Below are 21,547 nucleotides of genomic sequence, written 5' to 3' on the forward strand. Positions count from 1 at the left end.
TTCATAGCAATGGGACTGTTTAGTTTACAGGAGTGTTTATTTTATAGCAATGGGACTGTGTTTAGTTTACACAGGTGTTTAATTTATAGCAATGGGACTGTGTATAATTTACAGAGGTGTTTAATTTGTAGCAATGGAACTGTTTAGTTTACAGAGGTGTTTAATTTATAGCAATGGGACTGTTTAGTTTACACAGGTGTTTAATTTATAGCAATGGGACTGTGTTTAGTTTACAGAAGTGTTTAATTTATAGCAATGGGACTGTGTTTAGTTTACACAGGTGTTTAATTCATAGCAATGGGACTGTTTAGTTTACAGGAGTGTTTAATTCATAGCAGTGGGACTGTGTTTAGTTTACACAGATGTTTAATTTATAGCAATGGGACTGTGTTTAGTTTACACAGGTGTTTAATTCATAGCAATGGGACTGTTTAGTTTACAGGAGTGTTTATAGCAATGGGACTGTGTTTAGTTTACACAGGTGTTTAATTCATAGCAATGGGACTGTTTAGTTTACAGGAGTGTTTATTTTATAGCAATGGGACTGTGTTTAGTTTACACAGGTGTTTAATTTATAGCAATGGGACTGTGTTTAGTTTACACAGGTGTTTAATTCATAGCAATGGGACTGTTTAGTTTACAAAGGTGTTTAATTTATAGCAATGAGACTGTGTTTAGTTTACAGGTGTTACATTTATAGCAATGGGACTGTGTTTAGTTTACAGGAGTGTTTAATTTATAGTAATGGGACTGTGTTTAGTTTATACCAATGGGACTGTGTTTAGTTTACACAGGTGTTTAATTTATAGCAATGGGACTGTGTTTCGTTCACAGAAGTGTTTAATTCATAGCAATGGGACTGTGTTTAGTTTACAGGAGTGTTTAATTTATGGTAATGGGACTGTGTTTAGTTTACAGGAGTGTTCAATTTATAGCAATGGGACTGTGTTTAGTTCACAGGAGTGTTTAACTTATAACAATTGGACTGTGTTTAGTTTACACAGGTGTTTAACTTATAGCAATGGGACTGTTTAGTTTACAGGAGTGTTTAATTCATAGCAATGGGACTGTTTAGTTTACACAGGTGTTTAATTTATAGCAATGGGACTGTGTTTAGTTTACAGAAGTGTTTAATTTATAGCAATGGGACTGTGTTTAGTTTACACAGGTGTTTCATTCATAGCAATGGGACTGTTTAGTTTACAGGAGTGTTTAATTCATAGCAGTGGGACTGTGTTTAGTTTACACAGATGTTTAATTTATAGCAATGGGACTGTGTTTAGTTTACACACTTAGGTGTTTAATTTATAGCAATGGGACTATGTTTAGTTTACACAGGTGTTTAATTTATAGCAATGGGACTGTGTTTAGTTTACAGAGGTGTTTAATTTATAGCAATGGGACTGTGTTTAGTTTACACAGGTGTTTAATTCATAGCAATGGGACTGCTTAGTTTACAGGAGTGTTTAATTCATAGCAGTGGGACTGTGTTTAGTTTACACAGATGTTTAATTTATAGCAATGGGACTGTGTTTAGTTTACACAGGTGTTTAATTCATAGCAATGGGACTGTTTAGTTTACAGGAGTGTTTATTTGATTGCAATGGGACTGTGTTTAGTTTACACAGGTGTTTAATTTATAGCAAAGGGACTGTGTATAATTTACAGAGGTGTTTAATTTGTAGCAATGGAACTGTTTAGTTTATAGAGGTGTTTAATTTATAGCAATGGGACTGTTTAGTTTACACAGGTGTTTAATTTATAGCAATGGGACTGTGTTTAGTTTACAGAAGTGTTTAATTTATAGCAATGGGACTGTGTTTAGTTTACACAGGTGTTTAATTCATAGCAATGGGACTGTTTAGTTTACAGGAGTGTTTAATTCATAGCAGTGGGACTGTGTTTAGTTTACACAGATGTTTAATTTATAGCAATGGGACTGTGTTTAGTTTACACAGGTGTTTAATTCATAGCAATGGGACTGTTTAGTTTACAGGAGTGTTTATAGCAATGGGACTGTGTTTAGTTTACACAGGTGTTTAATTCATAGCAATGGGACTGTTTAGTTTACAGGAGTGTTTATTTTATAGCAATGGGACTGTGTTTAGTTTACACAGGTGTTTAATTTTTAGCAATGGGACCGTGTTTAGTTTACACAGGTGTTTAATTCATAGCAATGGGACTGTGTTTAGTTCACACAGGTGTTTAATTTATAGCAATGGGACTGTGCTTAGTTTACAGAAGTGTTTAATTTATAGCAATGAGACTGTGTTTAGTTTACACAGGTGTTTAATTCATAGCAATGGGACTGTTTAGTTTACAGGAGTGTTTATAGCAATGGGACTGTGTTTAGTTTACACAGGTGTTTAATTCATAGCAATGGGACTGTTTAGTTTACAGGAGTGTTTATTTTATAGCAATGGGACTGTGTTTAGTTTACACAGGTGTTTAATTTTTAGCAATGGGACCGTGTTTAGTTTACACAGGTGTTTAATTCATAGCAATGGGACTGTGTTTAGTTCACACAGGTGTTTAATTTATAGCAATGGGACTGTGCTTAGTTTACAGAAGTGTTTAATTTATAGCAATGAGACTGTGTTTAGTTTACAGGTGTTAAATTTATAGCAATGGGACTGTGTTTAGTTTACAGGAGTGTTTAATTTATAGTAATGGGACTGTGTTTAGTTTATACCAATGGGACTGTGTTTAGTTTACACAGGTGTTTAATTTATACCAATGGGACTGTGTTAAATTTATACCAATGGGACTGTGTTTAGTTTACACAGGTGTTTAATTTATAGCAATGGGACTGTGTTTAGTTTACAGGAGTGTTTAATTTATAGCAATGGGACTGTGTTTAGTTCACAGGAGTGTTTAATTTATAGCAATGGAACTGTGTTTAGTTTACACAGGTGTTTAATTTATAGCAATGGGACTGTGTTTCGTTCACAGAAGTGTTTAATTCATAGCAATGGGACTGTGTTTAGTTTACAGGAGTGTTTAATTTATGGTAATGGGACTGTGTTTAGTTTACAGGAGTGTTCAATTTATAGCAATGGGACTGTGTTTAGTTCACAGGAGTGTTTAACTTATAACAATTGGACTGTGTTTAGTTTACACAGGTGTTTAACTTATAGCAATGGGACTGTGTTTAGTTTACACACTTAGGTGTTTAATTTATAGCAATGGGACTATGTTTAGTTTACACAGGTGTTTAATTTATAGCAATGGGACTGTGTTTAGTTTACAGAGGTGTTTAATTTATAGCAGTGGGACTGTGTTTAGTTTACACAGGTGTTTAATTCATAGCAATGGGACTGCTAAGTTTACAGAAGTGTTTAATTCATAGCAGTGGGACTGTGTTTAGTTTACACAGATGTTTACTTTATAGCAATGGGACTGTGTTTAGTTTACACAGGTGTTTAATTCATAGCAATGGGACTGTTTAGTTTACAGGAGTGTTTATAGCAATGGGACTGTGTTTAGTTTACACAGGTGTTTAATTCATAGCAATGGGACTGTTTAGTTTACAGGAGTGTTTATTTTATAGCAATGGGACTGTGTTTAGTTTACACAGGTGTTTAATTTATAGCAATGGGACTGTGTATAATTTACAGAGGTGTTTAATTTGTAGCAATGGAACTGTTTAGTTTACAGAGGTGTTTAATTTATAGCAATGGGACTGTTTAGTTTACACAGGTGTTTAATTTATAGCAATGGGACTGTGTTTAGTTTACAGAAGTGTTTAATTTATAGCAATGGGACTGTGTTTAGTTTACACAGGTGTTTAATTCATAGCAATGGGACTGTTTAGTTTACAGGAGTGTTTAATTCATAGCAGTGGGACTGTGTTTAGTTTACACAGATGTTTAATTTATAGCAATGGGACTGTGTTTAGTTTACACAGGTGTTTAATTCATAGCAATGGGACTGTTTAGTTTACAGGAGTGTTTATAGCAATGGGACTGTGTTTAGTTTACACAGGTGTTTAATTCATAGCAATGGGACTGTTTAGTTTACAGGAGTGTTTATTTTATAGCAATGGGACTGTGTTTAGTTTACACAGGTGTTTAATTTATAGCAATGGGACTGTGTTTAGTTTACACAGGTGTTTAATTCATAGCAATGGGACTGTTTAGTTTACAAAGGTGTTTAATTTATAGCAATGAGACTGTGTTTAGTTTACAGGTGTTAAATTTATAGCAATGGGACTGTGTTTAGTTTACAGGAGTGTTTAATTTATAGTAATGGGACTGTGTTTAGTTTATACCAATGGGACTGTGTTTAGTTTACACAGGTGTTTAATTTATAGCAATGGGACTGTGTTTAGTTTACAGGAGTGTTTAATTTATAGCAATGGGACTGTGTTTAGTTTACAGGAGTGTTTAATTTATGGTAATGGGACTGTGTTTAGTTTACAGGAGTGTTCAATTTATAGCAATGGGACTGTGTTTAGTTCACAGGAGTGTTTAACTTATAACAATTGGACTGTGTTTAGTTTACACAGGTGTTTAACTTATAGCAATGGGACTGTTTAGTTTACAGGAGTGTTTAATTCATAGCAATGGGACTGTTTAGTTTACACAGGTGTTTAATTTATAGCAATGGGACTGTGTTTAGTTTACAGAAGTGTTTAATTTATAGCAATGGGACTGTGTTTAGTTTACACAGGTGTTTCATTCATAGCAATGGGACTGTTTAGTTTACAGGAGTGTTTAATTCATAGCAGTGGGACTGTGTTTAGTTTACACAGATGTTTAATTTATAGCAATGGGACTGTGTTTAGTTTACACACTTAGGTGTTTAATTTATAGCAATGGGACTATGTTTAGTTTACACAGGTGTTTAATTTATAGCAATGGGACTGTGTTTAGTTTACAGAGGTGTTTAATTTATAGCAATGGGACTGTGTTTAGTTTACACAGGTGTTTAATTCATAGCAATGGGACTGCTTAGTTTACAGGAGTGTTTAATTCATAGCAGTGGGACTGTGTTTAGTTTACACAGATGTTTAATTTATAGCAATGGGACTGTGTTTAGTTTACACAGGTGTTTAATTCATAGCAATGGGACTGTTTAGTTTACAGGAGTGTTTATTTGATTGCAATGGGACTGTGTTTAGTTTACACAGGTGTTTAATTTATAGCAAAGGGACTGTGTATAATTTACAGAGGTGTTTAATTTGTAGCAATGGAACTGTTTAGTTTATAGAGGTGTTTAATTTATAGCAATGGGACTGTTTAGTTTACACAGGTGTTTAATTTATAGCAATGGGACTGTGTTTAGTTTACAGAAGTGTTTAATTTATAGCAATGGGACTGTGTTTAGTTTACACAGGTGTTTAATTCATAGCAATGGGACTGTTTAGTTTACAGGAGTGTTTAATTCATAGCAGTGGGACTGTGTTTAGTTTACACAGATGTTTAATTTATAGCAATGGGACTGTGTTTAGTTTACACAGGTGTTTAATTCATAGCAATGGGACTGTTTAGTTTACAGGAGTGTTTATAGCAATGGGACTGTGTTTAGTTTACACAGGTGTTTAATTCATAGCAATGGGACTGTTTAGTTTACAGGAGTGTTTATTTTATAGCAATGGGACTGTGTTTAGTTTACACAGGTGTTTAATTTTTAGCAATGGGACCGTGTTTAGTTTACACAGGTGTTTAATTCATAGCAATGGGACTGTGTTTAGTTCACACAGGTGTTTAATTTATAGCAATGGGACTGTGCTTAGTTTACAGAAGTGTTTAATTTATAGCAATGAGACTGTGTTTAGTTTACACAGGTGTTTAATTCATAGCAATGGGACTGTTTAGTTTACAGGAGTGTTTATAGCAATGGGACTGTGTTTAGTTTACACAGGTGTTTAATTCATAGCAATGGGACTGTTTAGTTTACAGGAGTGTTTATTTTATAGCAATGGGACTGTGTTTAGTTTACACAGGTGTTTAATTTTTAGCAATGGGACCGTGTTTAGTTTACACAGGTGTTTAATTCATAGCAATGGGACTGTGTTTAGTTCACACAGGTGTTTAATTTATAGCAATGGGACTGTGCTTAGTTTACAGAAGTGTTTAATTTATAGCAATGAGACTGTGTTTAGTTTACAGGTGTTAAATTTATAGCAATGGGACTGTGTTTAGTTTACAGGAGTGTTTAATTTATAGTAATGGGACTGTGTTTAGTTTATACCAATGGGACTGTGTTTAGTTTACACAGGTGTTTAATTTATACCAATGGGACTGTGTTAAATTTATACCAATGGGACTGTGTTTAGTTTACACAGGTGTTTAATTTATAGCAATGGGACTGTGTTTAGTTTACAGGAGTGTTTAATTTATAGCAATGGGACTGTGTTTAGTTCACAGGAGTGTTTAATTTATAGCAATGGAACTGTGTTTAGTTTACACAGGTGTTTAATTTATAGCAATGGGACTGTGTTTCGTTCACAGAAGTGTTTAATTCATAGCAATGGGACTGTGTTTAGTTTACAGGAGTGTTTAATTTATGGTAATGGGACTGTGTTTAGTTTACAGGAGTGTTCAATTTATAGCAATGGGACTGTGTTTAGTTCACAGGAGTGTTTAACTTATAACAATTGGACTGTGTTTAGTTTACACAGGTGTTTAACTTATAGCAATGGGACTGTGTTTAGTTTACACACTTAGGTGTTTAATTTATAGCAATGGGACTATGTTTAGTTTACACAGGTGTTTAATTTATAGCAATGGGACTGTGTTTAGTTTACAGAGGTGTTTAATTTATAGCAGTGGGACTGTGTTTAGTTTACACAGGTGTTTAATTCATAGCAATGGGACTGCTAAGTTTACAGAAGTGTTTAATTCATAGCAGTGGGACTGTGTTTAGTTTACACAGATGTTTACTTTATAGCAATGGGACTGTGTTTAGTTTACACAGGTGTTTAATTCATAGCAATGGGACTGTTTAGTTTACAGGAGTGTTTATAGCAATGGGACTGTGTTTAGTTTACACAGGTGTTTAATTCATAGCAATGGGACTGTTTAGTTTACAGGAGTGTTTATTTTATAGCAATGGGACTGTGTTTAGTTTACACAGGTGTTTAATTTATAGCAATGGGACTGTGTATAATTTACAGAGGTGTTTAATTTGTAGCAATGGAACTGTTTAGTTTACAGAGGTGTTTAATTTATAGCAATGGGACTGTTTAGTTTACACAGGTGTTTAATTTATAGCAATGGGACTGTGTTTAGTTTACAGAAGTGTTTAATTTATAGCAATGGGACTGTGTTTAGTTTACACAGGTGTTTAATTCATAGCAATGGGACTGTTTAGTTTACAGGAGTGTTTAATTCATAGCAGTGGGACTGTGTTTAGTTTACACAGATGTTTAATTTATAGCAATGGGACTGTGTTTAGTTTACACAGGTGTTTAATTCATAGCAATGGGACTGTTTAGTTTACAGGAGTGTTTATAGCAATGGGACTGTGTTTAGTTTACACAGGTGTTTAATTCATAGCAATGGGACTGTTTAGTTTACAGGAGTGTTTATTTTATAGCAATGGGACTGTGTTTAGTTTACACAGGTGTTTAATTTATAGCAATGGGACTGTGTTTAGTTTACACAGGTGTTTAATTCATAGCAATGGGACTGTTTAGTTTACAAAGGTGTTTAATTTATAGCAATGAGACTGTGTTTAGTTTACAGGTGTTAAATTTATAGCAATGGGACTGTGTTTAGTTTACAGGAGTGTTTAATTTATAGTAATGGGACTGTGTTTAGTTTATACCAATGGGACTGTGTTTAGTTTACACAGGTGTTTAATTTATAGCAATGGGACTGTGTTTAGTTTACAGGAGTGTTTAATTTATAGCAATGGGACTGTGTTTAGTTCACAGGAGTGTTTAATTTATAGCAATGGAACTGTGTTTAGTTTACACAGGTGTTTAATTTATAGCAATGGGACTGTGTTTCGTTCACAGAAGTGTTTAATTCATAGCAATGGGACTGTGTTTAGTTTACAGGAGTGTTTAATTTATAGCAGTGGGAATGTGTTTAGTTTACATAGGTGTTTAATTTATAGCAATGGACTGTGTTTAGTTTACAGGAGTGTTTAACTTATAACAATTGGACTGTGTTTAGTTTACACAGGTATTTAACTTATAGCAATGGGACTGTGTTTAGTTTACACACTCAGGTGTTTAATTTATAGCAATGGGACTGTGTTTAGTTTACAGAGGTGTTTAATTTATAGCAATGGGACTGTGTTTAGTTTACAGAGGTGTTTAATTTATAGCAGTGGGACTGTGTTTAGTTTACACAGGTGTTTAATTCATAGCAATGGGACTGCTTAGTTTACAGGAGTGTTTAATTCATAGCAGTGGGACTGTGTTTAGTTTACACAGATGTTTAATTTATAGCAATGGGACTGTGTTTAGTTTACACAGGTGTTTAATTCATAGCAATGGGACTGTTTAGTTTACAGGAGTGTTTATAGCAATGGGACTGTGTTTAGTTTACACAGGTGTTTAATTCATAGCAATGGGACTGTTTAGTTTACAGGAGTGTTTATTTTATAGCAATGGGACTGTGTTTAGTTTACACAGGTGTTTAATTTATAGCAATGGGACTGTGTATAATTTACAGAGGTGTTTAATTTGTAGCAATGGAACTGTTTAGTTTACAGAGGTGTTTAATTTATAGCAATGGGACTGTTTAGTTTACACAGGTGTTTAATTCATAGCAATGGGACTGTTTAGTTTACAGGAGTGTTTAATTCATAGCAGTGGGACTGTGTTTAGTTTACACAGATGTTTAATTTATAGCAATGGGACTGTGTTTAGTTTACACAGGTGTTTAATTCATAGCAATGGGACTGTTTAGTTTACAGGAGTGTTTATAGCAATGGGACTGTGTTTAGTTTACACAGGTGTTTAATTCATAGCAATGGGACTGTTTAGTTTACAGGAGTGTTTATTTTATAGCAATGGGACTGTGTTTAGTTTACACAGGTGTTTAATTTATAGCAATGGGACTGTGTTTAGTTTACACAGGTGTTTAATTCATAGCAATGGGACTGTTTAGTTTACACAGGTGTTTAATTTATAGCAATGTGACTGTGTTTAGTTTACACAGGTGTTTAATTTATAGCAATAGGACTGTGTTCAGTTTACACAGGTGTTTAATTTATAGCAATGGGACTGTTTAGTTTACAGGAGTGTTTAATTTATAGCAATGGGACTGTGTTTAGTTTACACAGGTGTTTATTTTATAGCAATGAGACTGTGTTTAGTTTACACAGGTGTTTAATTCATAGCAATGGGACTGTTTAGTTTACAGGAGTGTTTAATTTATAGCAATGGGACTGTGTTTAGTTTACACAGGTGTTTAATTTATAGCAATGGGACTGTGTTTAGTTTACAGAGGTGTTTAATTTATAGCAGTTTTAATTCAATTAATGCAATGTAAAGTCAGGTACTTAATATACCATGTTGTGTCGGGGTAAATTAAATATGCTAATTTTATGATTGGAGAAATTATTTATTTTGATCAATATATTTATATATTCATATTTCACTAGGGGCTACTTACAGAAGATGTGGAGTTTGATCCTATCCCAGCATCTTTTGCTTTGCCAGCTGAGTCAGGACCATATCCTTTATCAATTCATGGCTCACCTAAGGGCACAGGCACCCTTAAGATTATTGGTATGTGTTTATTTCAATGTTGAAAATAAAACTTGTGAGGAAATTGTAAATGAAATTGAAAAATAGACTTGACACGAGACCAAGAAAAACTTGATTTTGAAGAAATGCTGATCTCTATGTTGAAAATAAAACAAAGAAAGTACTAATTAAAAAACAATCATTGCAGACTCAACGCAAGGCTAAGAAAAGTTCAATTTGCTTTCCATCAACGCTGGTGAAGTTTTGGCCTACCTTATGCGCAGACTGCAGCCTATGTGCTGTAGTGGCATTCTAATCATAATGCTATAACATGACAACTGAAATGTTGCATCTTAGGTAGTTCCGTATCAATTGAGGAAACACACATGCTGCTATGACTGTTTATAATTGTCATGTGTAGTTACTGTTTCAAATCAATCAAGAATTTCTCATCACATATTTTGCCACTATTTTTGGGTGACCTTGCAAGCAGATTAAGAGTTTTCTCATTAATTGCTAAATATCTTTAGATATTATTGTTATAATACTGTTCAGGATTTATTTGTCGTATATTTCATGTTATCAGGATACATTACTCACTGTCTTGGAGTTCGTAGTCATTGTCGGTTACGAGATGTTCCAACAATATGCGAGTCATTTTATGAAGTTGATGTTGTTGCGGCTTTACCACAGCTACTAGTCCATACCTCTTTACCACAGTCTGCTGCCATTAAAGCCACCCCTGCATCTAGTGGTGCAATGTTAGCAAGTGCAACTGTTAACCTATTTGCAGGTCAAAGGTAGGGAATTCTTCATCACAGTTGTTGTATTATGAAGATATATATCTCATCCTAGCATTTATTATGTTCAATCAAGTATTCTACTTATTGTTGACTTTGAAAATTTTAAATGCAAAAGTGAAAGCTTGTATTAAGGTAGAGGATGCAGGTTTGTGGGCACTTGGGAGTGAATTTTTTTTTTTTTTTTGCTTTTTATTATTCAAACAGTCTTGGCTATAGACTGTTAAAATTTTGTTGAATTGTGAATAGTGGAACATACTCAAAAGGCAATTTTAAAATATAGATAACAGGTGCAAACATTGTCTCTTTTTAGCTCCGCTGTCGACTTTGTCGAGTGGAGCTTATCATACGAGTGATGGTTCGTCTTCGTCCGTGTCAATGTTTTACTTTTTCGACTTCTTCTTGAAAACTACAACCCTGAATGCTTTGATACTTGGTGTATATGTACCTTGGGTAGACCTCTCTCAGATTTGTTCATTTCATGATGATATCTTCAATTCTCTAATTTTGGTGAATATTTTTGTCATTTTTGGTAAAAAGTGATATTTTCGACTTCTTGTTAAAAACCGTAAGTCAAATTGCTTTGATATTACATATATAGGTACTAAATGTGGACCTCTCTCAGATTTGTTCATTGCTTTGATACTATACATATTGTTCATTTTCTAATGATATCTTCTGTTCTTTTATTGAAATGTGCATTGCTAACAGCAGAGCTATCTCAGCCGACTGGCTGCTTGTTAATGCTTAGCAAGATTTAGCAAGGCTGTACATAAATAATCGAAAAGAAACATGGTGAAAAAAAGAAATGACAGGATCTCCATATTATGTACTATATTTAACTTTTTGACAAATTGACAACTGGTAGACATTTTTCAAGATGACACTCTCTTCATAGTGAACAGATGTACCCGTAGATCAATTTTGACAGGAAACAGAAGCATAGTTTAGAAGCTAATTTTTTTTAAATCACTTTTGACCAAAAAAGTACATTTTTGTGCATATTTCAAACTACAGTGCATGTATGTATGGGGGTCTAAAAACTAACTCTGCGACGTGATTGTGCGACTCGCAGAATGTCGATCATTGCACTCTGCGACAGGATCGCAGTGTCACTCTGTGAAGAGCACGATTCCTATTGGTTGGTGGGTTGAACAGCGCGAATCCCAATGGTCGATGTTCACTGCATTTAGGTTCTAAATGGTAAGGTAAAAAAAGTGTGTAAACACTATGTACCGGCGACATGCCGCACTGTTCGGTGATCAGCAAGCATATGGAAGATAAATTGTGGGACCAAACAAATGACACATGGTTTACTGTGATTAGACACATCACACCGCTGGCTAAGAAAATTAAATAGTGTAACGTGCACGTTGGTTTTGACTGCCTATTTACGGTGTATTGTTATCACCATCTTGGAGTTGTAAGGCTTCGTCCTGATGACTATGCTCATTAGCATAGGCGGCAGCTTCAAAGCGAGTGGAACGCGAAGTACTTTTCATGCGTTCTGTAACGAATATTGTACATCTGCTTTGACTTTGTTGAGTGCATCAGGAAAAATAATTTGCATGCAGTGAAAAAAAAAAATCATTCACGATGTGCAACGTTTTACCATGACAGCAGTTGTTTGCAATCGTCAATACAGCCTGTTGTGATTCCGATATAAAATTACAGGACTTTCGCGTTCACCCCTCGTTTACGCAGTTTATATTTATTTTTCAAGAATATTTCATCTAGGTCATATTATGACCAACCTCGATTAGGCTGAAATATTCGCATCAAGGTGGAAGAGTTAACCGATGACGACACTGATACGTGAGACTGTTGAGGGTTGGTGATCAGACGAGGAAGTGAGTACAGGAAATCTGTTGCTCGTCGACATCGGCCAAATAAACAAAGCCATCGTTTCCGTTTATGCAGAGAGCGGGCATCCATCAAATTTTCCGTTGACACTGCCGTTTTATTTTTCTATCTTCAGCAGCAGTTTCAATCCATTCACATAGCTTTACGTTTTTGTTCTCTTAATATTCTTAATAAAACGATATTGATTGCCTAGAAACAGTTTGACACACTACATGCTTTATTTGGGAATTCAAAGTGATGATTATATTTGCTAATTAAAAAAAATAACCTAACATCGTGTGAAACGTATTTCGCGCTCTACTCGCTTTAAAGCTGCTGCCTATGCTAATGAGCATTGTTGCGGACGAAGCCTTACAACTTCAAGATGGCGATAATGTTACCAGCTCCCTGATGTTCAACCGTAATAAGGCAGCCAACACCAACGTGCATGTGTTTTGTAACCCCTTTCATCCCCTCCAGGGGGATGTTATATATGTTAATTAATCAATGTTTAAATACTTGCTGATTACCAAACCGTGCGGCATGTCGTCGATAAATACTTGTTTACCATAGTTCACGAGCAGTCGGCGAAATAACCATTTAAAACTAAACATTTCTATAAGGCATGATGTGTACCCTTACATCGATCAACCATTGAGATTTGCGCTTTTCGACCAACCAACCAATGGGAATCGTGCTCTTCGCAGAGTGACACTGCGATCCTGTCACAGAGTGCAATAATCGACATTCGGCGAGTCGCACAATCTCGTCGCAGAGTTAGTTTTTAGAGCCCGATACATACCTCTACAGTGTCCATAAAAAAAAAAGTACTAACAAAATTTTAAAATTCATACAATAAGCTTTCCGAAAATATATAGTTTTGTGGACAAGGGAGGTCATCTTGGTTGCCCAATTAACTAATTAAAATACCTGTCAGGTAAACTGCATCTCTACCTTAATATGTATATTATACTGATCTAGTTGTAATAATTTTAATAACAAGTGGAATGATTTATTGCTTATAGCCATGAATGTGAAATTACATTACACAACTGTGGCCAAGTTCCTGTCCAAAGTGTTATCATACATTTAGACTCCAGCAAATCAAAAGGTAATTGTAATAATTATTGCAAAGACTATTAATTATTTGCAGTTTTCAGGTACATGCAACTACAAAAAGTATATTTACATATAGACAGCAGTTTAATAATTGACATAAAGACAGTAGTTTAATAATTGACATAAAGACAGTAGTTTAATAATTGACATAAAGACAGCAGTTTAATAATTGACATAAAGACAGTAGTTTAATAATTGACATAGAGACAGCAGTTTAATAATTGACATAAAAACAGTAGTTTAATAATTGACATAAAAACAGTAGTTTAATAATTGACATAAAGACAGTAGTTTAATAATTGACATAAAGACAGTAGTTTAATAATTGACATAAAGACAGTAGTTTAATAATTGACATATAGACAGTAGTTTAATAATTGACATAAAAACAGCAGTTTAATAATTGACATAAAGACAGTAGTTTAATAATTGACATAAAGACAGTAGTTTAATAATTGACATAAAAACAGCAGTTTAATAATTGACATAAAAACAGTAGTTTAATAATTGACATAAAAACAGCAGTTTAATAATTGACATAAAGACAGCAGTTTAATAATTGACATAAAGACAGCAGTTTAATAGTTGACATAAAGACAGTAGTTTAATAATTGACATAAAAACAGCAGTTTAATAATTGACATAAAGACAGCAGTTTAATAATTGACATAAAAACAGCAGTTTAATAATTGACATAAAGACAGTAGTTTAATAATTGACATAAAAACAGTAGTTTAATAATTGACATAAAGACAGCAGTTTAATAGTTGACATAAAGACAGTAGTTTAATAATTGACATAAAAACAGCAGTTTAATAATTGACATAAAAACAGCAGTTTAATAATTGACATAGAGACAGTAGTTTAATAATTGACATAGAGACAGCAGTTTAATAATTGACATAGAGACAGTAGTTTAATAATTGACATAGAGACAGCAGTTTAATAATTGACATAGAGACAGCAGTTTAATAATTGACATAGAGACAGCGATTTAATAATTGACATAAAGACAGCAGTTTAATAATTGACATAGAGACAGCAGTTTAATAATTGACATAGAGACAGCGATTTAATAATTGACATAAAGACAGTAGTTTAATAATTGACATAAAGACAGCAGTTTAATAATTGACATAGAGACAGCGATTTAATAATTGACATAAAGACAGCGATTTAATAATTGACATAAAGACAGCAGTTTAATAATTGACATAAAGACAGCGATTTAATAATTGACATAAAGACAGCAGTTTAATAATTGACATAGAGACAGCAGTTTAATAATTGACATAGAGACAGCAGTTTAATAATTGACATAGAGACAGCGATTTAATAATTGACATAGAGACAGCAGTTTAATAATTGACATAAAGACAGCAGTTTAATAATTGACATAGAGACAGCGATTTAATAATTGACATAAAGACAGTAGTTTAATAATTGACATAGAGACAGCAGTTTAATAATTGACATAGAGACAGCGATTTAATAATTGACATAAAGACAGTAGTTTAATAATTGACATAAAGACAGCAGTTTAATAATTGACATAGAGACAGCGATTTAATAATTGACATAAAGACAGCGATTTAATAATTGACATAAAGACAGCAGTTTAATAATTGACATAAAGACAGCGATTTAATAATTGACATAAAGACAGCAGTTTAATAATTGACATAGAGACAGCAGTTTAATAATTGACATAGAGACAGCAGTTTAATAATTGACATAGAGACAGCGATTTAATAATTGACATAGAGACAGCAGTTTAATAATTGACATAAAGACAGCAGTTTAATAATTGACATAGAGACAGCAGTTTAATAATTGACATAGAGACAGCGATTTAATAATTGACATAGAGACAGCAGTTTAATAATTGACATAAAGACAGCAGTGTACTGTCTGAGTGCATACTTTTCGATATCCTTGTAATAATAACCTTATTATACATCTTTTCCTCCCAGGAATACATCATGGGAATGCTGAATACAAAAAGTTTAGAACAGATTGAGCGAACTATTGTGTATGGGGTCAAATTTGCATTTCCTAATATGGTAGGGTGAAAATACCCTGTAAAATACCACAAAATTACAGCACGCTGTAACTTATGGTATTATGGTTTTTACAACACCCAAAAGTCAACTCTTCTTAATACTTTGTGTAATCTGGATAACAAGGATTGGGAATTTCATTATTCCATGCCTTTTTTGGTAACTCTATGCAGCAAACTATGGGAGTTTCAGTGGAAATTAAACCACAATATCCTGTACACAAATGAAATGTTATTCCATATGAATTCACCATTAGTATCGTCAGATTTATGCTCATTTTGTCATGGTACCACCGAGAACCTAGTGCATCTTTTTGTTGAATGCGAGTCTATTAAAGTCTTCTGGACATCAATTTTTAATCTATGGGGAACAAAACTAGGATGCCCAAGAACATTGTCAGAAAAACAGAATATATTAGGAGACAAGGACTTCTCCCCTCTACTAAACCATATAATTATAAACCATATAATTATAATTGTTAAAAGAAATATCTATACGTGTAAATTAAGAAAGGAACTACCATGCCTTAATCTCATAAAATCTGACATACGTTACACGCAAAAGATAGAGTTAGAAATTTCAAATAGAAGACATACAATGTCCATTTTCCTGGACAAGTGGGGAGACTTCAATTGTTAATGGGTATTCAGTGTCTATTTTGTATGGGTTATACTAGCTGTGACATTTGTTGTATGTTGACATTGTGCTGTAAAGAATTTCTATTGTATGGAATAAAAGATAGTTAAACCAAAAAAAAAAAAAACTTATGGTATTATGACAGTCACTACAATACAAACATGCTTCATTAAATACAGGACACAAAAACACACAATAATGTGTGATGCTGCCAGCAGTGTAAAAATGCAGAATGAACAAAATATACCCGGTTATATTTTGTTCATTCTGCATTAAATACATATCTTTTACTTTATCATTCTAAATATTGTTGTTTTTTTTGTTTAATTTGTAGATATTTCTGACAGTGTGATGTTTAGCTGGAGTAAGGAAAATATTGAAACCCAACTACCTATCCAACCGGGCAATAATTTAACATTTACTCTGTATATCAAAGCTATGGCAGATTTTATCACCTCGGATGCAGTGCTTGATGAAGGTCAGAGGTCAATTATATATTTGTTTCATATCTTTAATGACACACGTGCATGTTTATATTTGTGTTACAATTAAAGTTGACTGTCTCCAGTGCTAGATCACGACCACAGTAGAAAAATGGAGCAATGCTGTTAATCTGTTAAGTTTCCAAAATAAGTGTTGTTTATTATTTTTATTCAGAAGACTCTCCATATTCACCTTACTTGCTGCCAGAATTCAAGTCAATGTCCCTGAAATCTAATAATTCTGATGTTAAAAGTATACAAAGCTTGGAGGTAATGAAAAGATGCTGGATTGTTTATTAACAGTAGTGCAAAGTATAAGAGCTATGAACACACAGATGGTAGCCAATAGTGCATTGTGGGTAAACACAGGGTAAAATACCAGGGTAATGAACAGACAGATATACTGCATTGTGGATAGACACAAGGGTAAAGTATGGAGGATATGTGGTACTCAAATTTTTTTAGGGGCAGGTGGAAAACCTCAAACTACTAATAAACCTGTGCAGTAACGAATGCACAGTCCCTCTATCACCGGTCCGGAAACGCTTTGTATTCTTTGTACCAACCCTCGTAACTGGCAAATAAATCGTTGACACCTACCATTGATGTAGTCATGCATATCATTAACCCACTGGAAGTTACCAAGATACTTAGTGATTTAAGTCATTGCGCATGCATCATTACCAGCACACGGATCACAACATTACCATGTGGAAGGCTTATGGCAATGACAACATTGATCGGGATTTTGTTTTAGTAGACGTCATTGAGAAAGAAATCCAAGAAGTGCATGAAGATAAACCATGCAGTTCAACCAGTGCCGAAAACATACTGTAGAAACCATTTACGAGACATGATTAGCACGCCCACACGCCTGTCAAAACGTCAAAACTCCACAACTGCTGTCTGAAACGTAAACAAAATTAGTCTATGAAATTTAACTTTTTATTACATCCTCAAACATAATTAAACCAGCCCATTAGTTTCAAATAAAAATGGAATCACCCCATTCCCTTGTAATCGGAACAGAAACTAGCGTTACAATTATACGACTGAGAGAATGATGTTAACCAAAATGGCCCCACCGTGGATACAATGACGTGCAAAACCAAGACCCAAAAATCATACATATTGTGACAGTAAACAGTATTTCAATTTAATTGTGTTGCCGATACACATAGTTGTTAGAATTAATATGCATGAAAAACAAAATATGTAGAACAAATAAATTACCAAAGTAAAATATGTACAACATCGTAACTGGGAGCGGCCATTTTGTTTTTAACAACGCCGTTTACTTCTTAAAAATAATTATCGTGTTTTGAACGAACAATCATCAAAATCGTATATTCAACATGACCATTGTGCTAAACGTATTTCAAATGTACCAAAAACACAAATTTTGTCATGTTGTCAGAAATGTATTGAGTTAGTTTACAAGTTACAAGTTTAAAGACAGTCATAATTTCACACAAGAAAACGTCGAGCATCAACATATTGTATACAATGAAACTTATCCTCCTTAAAAACAAAGACGTTACGAATCAACTATGGTAAAAAATATTTGTATACGGTATCGAATATGTTCTGGAAACATTAAAAAATAGATCACAGCACTGAACGTGATGTATCTCGAAGCTATCAACAGTATAGTACCGCGCTTCGCGGAGAGCCGTTACAAGCGTAACCTCACTAATCCCGCCGATTCACACATAAAACAATAGGCGTTTCCAGACCGGTGATAGAGGAACTGGGATGTGGGTAACAAGCATGGGTATAAAAGAAGACCAATTCAGCACTGATTAATATATGCAGAGATTGAATAGAGTATATTTCTGAATATTTTATAGGCTCTTCAAGGCATACTGTGTATTAAATATAGTGGAGGTGAGGGACATGTTGAAGGATATTATAGAGTAGCTCTTGTGGGCATTCAAATTATTATACAACCATCTATACAATTCACAAAATGGACAACCATGCCAGCTCCAAAGTAAGTGTAATCAGCTTTAGTCAACTTTTACTTATGTGAGTAACTGTGGCATATACATGTGACATATACTCTGTGAGCAATGTCATTTATATTTTGACTCCCATGTGTGGAGCACACAATGAGTTACCCTGTCTGTGTGTATGTGTGTTGGAATTCAATGAATCTTGCACAGATCTAATTAGTCTTGGGTAAAAATATGTGCATATTAATTATCTAATTTGCATAATATTTAAATAGTTCCAAGTACTAATCTTTGTTTCAATGAATCTTGGTACATAAATACTCTAAGACAATGCAATGACCTCATTTGTTTTGGGTTTAAAGATTTGTATAATAGTTTAATTTTTGGATTTTCGATAAATTTATCACATCCCAATAAAATGACATACATTGGTGTCCTTGGGACAATGCAAAGATCTGATTACATTCGTGTCCCGGGACATGCCTAGATCTGATTAGTTTTGGGTTGAAATCTGTGGATATTAATTAAAGGGGACTGTATAATTCAGGTTATGTCCATTTTTCCGTCTCCAACATTTTCTCAGAAATTCTACAGCAGATATCAGTGAAACTTGGCAGGTTGATGAACAAGTCTTTGCTGAGTATGCACGTAATTTTTTTTCCAGATCTGAAAATCCCAAGTGGGTCTTTTTCACGATTTTCATCAAAAATTACCTCTCTCGGCAACATTGACAGAACATCTGCGCATGCTCAGAATAAATTAATTACTGTAAAATACTTTATTTTTGCTTGCAACATTTTTTTGCTATTTTCACTGAAGGAATGTTTCAGTTAAAATAAAATCCAGCGAATATACCCTTTCTTATATTTTACAGTCAACTTGTCAAAAATCAAGGAAAATAAATTCAATACAAAACAACCAGAAAAAGTCTTTTCAGCGAATGTAATTCCAGCTGAAATAAAATATTTTACAGTAGATTAGATCTGTGAGTAACGCTGCTGTTATTACGGCACGTGATTTCTCCATTGCGTGCAATTTATTATAGTGCTGTTTATACATGTATTCTGTTCGGCTCAGTGGTCTCATTCACTAGTTGCTAGAAGAACTAGTAACTTTATTTGATTTCAAGAACTTCAAGAAGGCGGCATAAGAAACGTGTTTGCAAAGGTAAGTTCTCCAGTTTCAGCAAAATTGAATGTATTTTGGGGTACGATTGGTGTACATTCCGTGACGTACGGACGTGAATATTATGATGATTGCCAGCTTTATATTCTTGTGAAAAGCCAAAAAAGCAAACAATTGTCTCCAATCTACGAAACTAGTTCGTAAACTGTCAAATTATTGTACATGGGGACATAGCTTTCAACTAAATCGATATCCGGTCTTTTGCTTGTGTCGCGTTTTCCGAAATATCCACTACTCGGGGGGGGGGGGGGGGGTCCCTGTATCGATCAATTTATTCATTATATAATAGTAGGTTGCCTATGATTATATTCGTATTTTTTATGTTGTGAGCTTTAAACTGTTATTTGTAATGAAGATTTTGCCGATCTCCTGCGATTCAACATGGCGGATGTACAGTGACAACACGTGTATGGACGGTCGGTCGAGTAGTCTGCAACGGACCATGAAATCGCCCGGCGTCTTTTCGGCAGTTTTTTTATTAATATTTTGGATATTTCATTCACTCCTGACGTCTAAAAGAGTCTAATTTATATTTTACCGTAGTCATCGACACCTATTCAAGAGTATGATGTTTATTGTGAATAGCCTGAATGCGTAAGCTTCGTTTCGACAATGAGCTGTGTTATTTCTGTGAACAATGTTAATTATTCTTTGAATGCTCAGTTTTTTTTTTAACAACTAATTTTTTGATTAAAAAAAAAAAAAAATTATGACTTTTTCCCAGTCAAAATAGCATAAAGATCTTGCTACAACATCGGTGAATCTCTACAGTACCGCGTTGCGTTCACCACGAGGTCACTGAACCGTATTAACATATTTAAATGAGCCCACATGTAAATGGAAACTTGGCAGATATTGAATCTTATCGAGCATTTACATTCGACCGAAATCATTCGTTTACGATGAAACTAAGTTGAATATTACTTCAAATTCATAAAAATTCAACGAATTAATTTTTTTTGCGTTATTATAATCATTACTGAATAATAATCAACAATTGCAATACTTCGAAAACAAGTATTAAGTTCAAGTAAGTTATTCACTTGCGAAACACAGAATGACCAGATTGTGCTACCGTGATCATTTGCTACCGGTACTAACCACTAAGCAATGTATTCGTGTTTGTATTATTCAAAACTTCTTTTAGAACATACTTTACTTTTCGTTATCAACAAAATTATAAAAAAATAATGCATATTACATTATGTGATTTGGGTGGGGGGGGATTCAATTCCAACATTTCGCGGTGCCTATGAACCAAAGGCCTTTCACTCTTCTCTGAGTGTGACACCTAAACCAGAGGTTTTATGGTGTATAAACTGGCGCTAAATGAAAAGGCTGTTAAACCTTATTCAAATTTATAAATACATGTTATTATGTATTTCATTATGAAAACTGACTAAATTAAATGTGATCTTATTTTTAATTGTTTGAACAGAATGATTTATATCGGTAATGACGTTTTCATCCGATATTAATTGTGCAATTGTTAAAATGCCTACCTACACATTTATTGTTTTTGTTTCTGAAATAGACATTTGTAAAAAAAAAAATTAAAAATCATGCTTGATTAAAATTCAAAAAAAAAAGATGTAGCAATAACCCAATTTTATGACAGAAGCTTGCGATCTTGTGCCATACAGGGACAAGTGATTGAGCAATAAAAAATGTGGTTTTATGTATCAGGTTATTGAATGTATCCAAAAACATGGTACCAATGATCTGAAATTTCAGGAGTGCTCGCTGAAGGTTTATCAATCTTGCGTATTGTCTCTTTCTTTTTCAATCCTGCATTTCAGTTACTAGAATTTATACTAAA

General features: G+C 33.9%; 1 protein-coding gene across 1 annotated transcript in view; it reads left to right on the top strand.

Moving 5' to 3' along the window:
- LOC102803969 (trafficking protein particle complex subunit 9-like) overlaps positions 1 to 21,547 on the top strand; it is a 187,138-nt gene that overhangs the window by 88,333 nt on the left and 77,258 nt on the right. The window contains exons 12-17 of the mRNA XM_085508182.1: positions 9,565 to 9,691; positions 10,236 to 10,449; positions 13,317 to 13,402; positions 16,441 to 16,584; positions 16,764 to 16,858; positions 18,439 to 18,581. Of these exons, the coding sequence (XP_085364308.1) occupies positions 9,565 to 9,691; positions 10,236 to 10,449; positions 13,317 to 13,402; positions 16,441 to 16,584; positions 16,764 to 16,858; positions 18,439 to 18,581 (809 nt within the window). The remainder of the gene's footprint in view (positions 1 to 9,564; positions 9,692 to 10,235; positions 10,450 to 13,316; positions 13,403 to 16,440; positions 16,585 to 16,763; positions 16,859 to 18,438; positions 18,582 to 21,547) is intronic.

Source organism: Saccoglossus kowalevskii, chromosome 14, assembly GCF_978046115.1.
Source record: "Saccoglossus kowalevskii chromosome 14, keSacKowa6.1, whole genome shotgun sequence".
Lineage (NCBI taxonomy): Eukaryota > Metazoa > Hemichordata > Enteropneusta > Harrimaniidae > Saccoglossus > Saccoglossus kowalevskii.